Below are 4,147 nucleotides of genomic sequence, written 5' to 3' on the forward strand. Positions count from 1 at the left end.
AGGTAGGTAGTTTCTAAACCTTTTTCCAAAAGGTGAATAACGTATTCATCGACTGTAATATTTCGTCACAAGTTGCATTCAAAATGTGTTTTTCTGTAATTGTTTTAGGCATTTATTTCTCATAAATTACATTCACTGAACATTTTTTTAAAGATTGCATTCACTAAATACGTTCTTTCAAAAGGCTCACCATTTGGGAACTTTTTTCCAAAAGCCACCAACCTTTGGAAATGCTCTTCTTTTCCTGATGGTTGCTTCCGTTTTCCAACTAAGTCCATTTGATGGTTAGATAAATTCAGTAGTTAAACTACTCTTTTAGTGGTCTACGTTTCTGATGGTGTTTCCGGCATTACAGTCAAATCGTTGTTAGTCAAATTTTCACTTTTTTCGAGTCCTTTGGCGATGATTTTCATGGTAATCTGAAAGGAGGGACTCAGTCCGTGCATTATTTTCCAAGAACATGTGTTCTTGTTTAGTTCAGCTGGCAATTAGCTGAAGTAGGGTTTTTGGGCTGGCTGGATCTTGATTCTTCCCAAAACTGTCATCTTTGCTTTTTTAACTTGTAATTCAGTTCACGTTTTACTTGTCTCTTCTACCAGCTTTCTGCTTTAAAATTTTGAACTTTTCTGGCCAACCAAATTCCTGTACGTATTATTAATCCTTCCTTTTCATTTTTCCCTTGGCCTTCAGAAAAAATCGAAATTTCGTTCTTCATGTATTTGCTTCCGATTCATATTCCTGAATTTCAAGAGAGTTTCAAGTACTTGTTGATGTAGACATATAGTCATGGGAAAGTGGGAATTTCTGTCTATCAAAGTGGTTTTTTCCTTTTCTAGTCTGTTGTTGCTGCTTGAAACATATATGGCCGGTACTCCGAATGTAGGCAGGCTGAATCTGGGATTCCAGGGGACGCTAATGAACTGGCTAGACTATGAGGGGTTGTTTCTTCTTTCCAACAATTCCGCTTTCGCATTTGGTTTCCAACACAGTCAAGATGTCAATAAAATTCAACTTGTGGTACTTCACAAGGGCAGCTCAACAATCATTTGGTCCGCTAATAGAAACAATCTGATTCAAAGTTCAGATTTCTTCACATTCGCTAGAAATGGGGATGCATACTTGCAACGTGGTGGATCCACCATTTGGTACACAGATACTGCTAACAAAGGAGTTGTAGCAATGGAATTGCTGGATTCAGGGAATTTGGTACTTGTTGGCAAAGATAGCAGCATAATATGGCAGAGCTTTAGCCATCCCACTGATACCCTTGTGTCGAATCAGGAGTTCACTGAAGGAATGAAAATTGTAAGCAACCCCAACTCTAATAATTTGAGCTACTCTCTTGAGATAAAGTCTGGAGATATGATTCTATCAGCAAATTATCAACCCCCACAGCCATATTGGGCCATGGGAATGGATACCAGAAGAATCATTGACACAGATGGAGGGAATGTTGTATCTGCAACTCTGGATGACAATTCTTGGAAGTTTTATAATCAAGATAAAGTGTTACTTTGGCTTTTTGTTTTCTCTCATAATCCTGATGAAAATACCACATGGGTGGCAGCTTTGGGAAATGATGGTTTCATCACTTTCAGCCTTCTTCAAGCTGATGGTAACTTCAGTGCCTCCTCGATGCACATACCACAAGATCTGTGTAGTAGACCTGCAGCATGTGATCCGTATTTTGTTTGTGAGATAGGAAGCAGTTGCCTGTGCCCTTCGGCCCTTCACTCTTGCACGAAAAGTAGTTTCTCCTTCTGCGATAGGTCACAGGACTCTGTAGAGCTTGTTGATGCAGGGAACACTCTTAGTTACTCTGCTCTCGATATTATTCCACCCTCTTCTAAAACAGATTTAAATGGCTGCAAAGCTTCTTGCCAAGGAAACTGCTCTTGTGCTGCCATGTTCTTTGACTATTCAGGAAACTGTTTTTTGTTTGATCAGATAGGAAGTTTGCAGCACTCCAAAAATGGTACTCAATATGCTTCTTATATTAAAGTCTTGACCAATTCAAGCGGTGGGGCAAATCAAGGAGGTGGTGGAATTAACAAAACACACTATGTGATTGTCATCATGGTTATTATCTCAGCTTTGCTCGCCATTTTTTGTCTCCTTTATGCAGGATATCAGTACCACCAGAAGAAAAACGAGGAATTGCCCAAATCCCCTGAAGAGTCTTCGGAGGAGCAAATATTTTTGGAGAATTTATCGGGACTCCCAGTTCGTTTTAGGTACAATGATCTTCAGACTGCAACTAATAACTTCAGCAAGAAGCTTGGTCGAGGTGGTTTTGGTTCAGTTTACCAGGGGATTCTCCCTGATGGAACTAGATTGGCAGTGAAGAAATTGGAAGGCATTGGTCAAGGGAAGAAAGAATTTCGAGCAGAAGTAAGCATTATTGGGAGCATTCATCATCTTCATTTGGTCAGGCTTAAAGGTTTCTGTGCTGAAGGAAATGACCGTCTTCTTGTGTACGAGTACATGGGAAATGGATCTCTTGATAGATGGCTTTTCCGGAAAAACAGAGGGGAATTCATGTTGGATTGGGAAACTAGATACAGCATTGCACTAGGAACAGCTAAAGGTCTGGCTTATCTCCATGAAGATTGTGATGTGAAGATAGTTCACTGTGACATAAAGCCTGAGAATGTACTTCTTGATGACCACTTTGTTGCAAAAGTCTCAGATTTTGGTCTTGCTAAGCTTATGACTCGAGAGGAGAGTAATGTTTTCACCACATTAAGGGGAACAAGGGGGTATCTTGCACCAGAATGGATCACAAACCGCGCCATATCAGAGAAGAGCGATGTTTACAGTTATGGCCTAGTGCTGCTTGAGATAATTGGTGGTAGAAGAACCTTTGATCGCTCAGAGCCCTCAGAGAAATCCCATTTTCCTTCTTATGCTTTTAAAATGATGGAAGAAGGAAAACTGGAGGACATCATTGATGGACGTTTAAAGATAGATGAAAAGGATGACAGAGTTTCTACAGCAATTAAAGTTGCTTTCTGGTGCATACAGGATAAAATGTTCCTAAGACCATCAATGACCAAGGTAGTTCAGATGCTGGAAGGAATCTGCCCTGTCCCTCCGCCACCGTGCTGTTCGCAGCTAGGGTCACAACGTTATGCAGTTTTCTTCAGGTCAATGAGCAATGAGGGCGCTGGCGCCTCACCGGGGCCTCGAATGAGCAACGATGATGCTCATCTTTCGGCTACAAGTCTTTCAGGGCCAAGATAGCAACCACAGAAGCTGAAGCAATTTCATTAAAATTGAGACCACTAGTGGAGAAGCCTTCATATGTACACCATTTTCATGCTTTTCTTCCTCGTACATTCATTAGGTTTTGTTTATATTTGGAAGGTAGACATTTTGGTATTCTAGCATTCAGTAAAATTGATATGCTGTTTGCACATCTTGCTCTGCAGGTCTACCAAACATATCTTGAAGAATGTATACATGATTGGATTAGCAAAATTTTTTCTCATTGTCGCTGATGAACGGGTGTATGCACTGAAAAACATGTTAGGGAAGAGCACCTCGAGAGAATCCACCAATATGTAAGTCAGGAATCCAATTCTGACCCAAAAGCTTAAGCTATTAGGTCTTGGGTCCTTACTTACATATTAACCGCTCTTTCTCCATCTCTCGGACCAATGTGGGACACAATCCTTTACTTATGAACCTAACAAATCTCCCCCTTCATGAGTAATCCCCACATGAAATCTAAATTTACAAGCCCTTTTTTGAACCTACTTTAATACTCAACGCAAGCCCACCTTTGGTGGCTATCCGAATATGAGCCCTACTAGGTCACGGGAGGTGGAGTCCCATTTGGATTCTACTTTTGGCCTTACCCAATGGGTCTAGAGTCCACCCCTTTTTCGGGTTCTAGGAGACACGTGGCTGAGGTCCGAACTGGCAGGTTTGCGCTGTCGAGCAGGTTCGCCGAACTGACACGTATCGTTTGAAGAGTTGACCCTTCTACACTAGCCCCCCTCTGAAGACCAGAGTCATTTGAATGAATTCGGAAAGGGTTTTACAGACGTGTCAGTTTGACGAAGTGACACGTCTCTCGCCATCATTGCTGCCCATGTTCTGAGAAACCGTCGCCTCCTTCTCGTGTAACCGCCACTTCAGTTTC

At 41.5% G+C, this 4,147-nt stretch overlaps 1 protein-coding gene across 1 annotated transcript; it reads left to right on the forward strand.

Annotated features, from left to right (window-relative positions):
- The first annotated feature begins 203 nt into the window (after nucleotides 1–203).
- Nucleotides 204–3,400, forward strand: LOC113715651 (G-type lectin S-receptor-like serine/threonine-protein kinase SD2-5). The gene has a single exon (XM_027239916.2). It carries the CDS (start codon nucleotides 787–789, stop codon nucleotides 3,241–3,243), a length of 2,457 nt encoding a protein of 818 aa, XP_027095717.2. The 5' UTR covers nucleotides 204–786; the 3' UTR covers nucleotides 3,244–3,400.
- Nucleotides 3,401–4,147: the final 747 nt, after the last annotated feature.

This window comes from Coffea arabica, chromosome 11c (assembly GCF_036785885.1).
Source record: "Coffea arabica cultivar ET-39 chromosome 11c, Coffea Arabica ET-39 HiFi, whole genome shotgun sequence".
NCBI classification, from domain to species: Eukaryota; Viridiplantae; Streptophyta; class Magnoliopsida; order Gentianales; family Rubiaceae; genus Coffea; species Coffea arabica.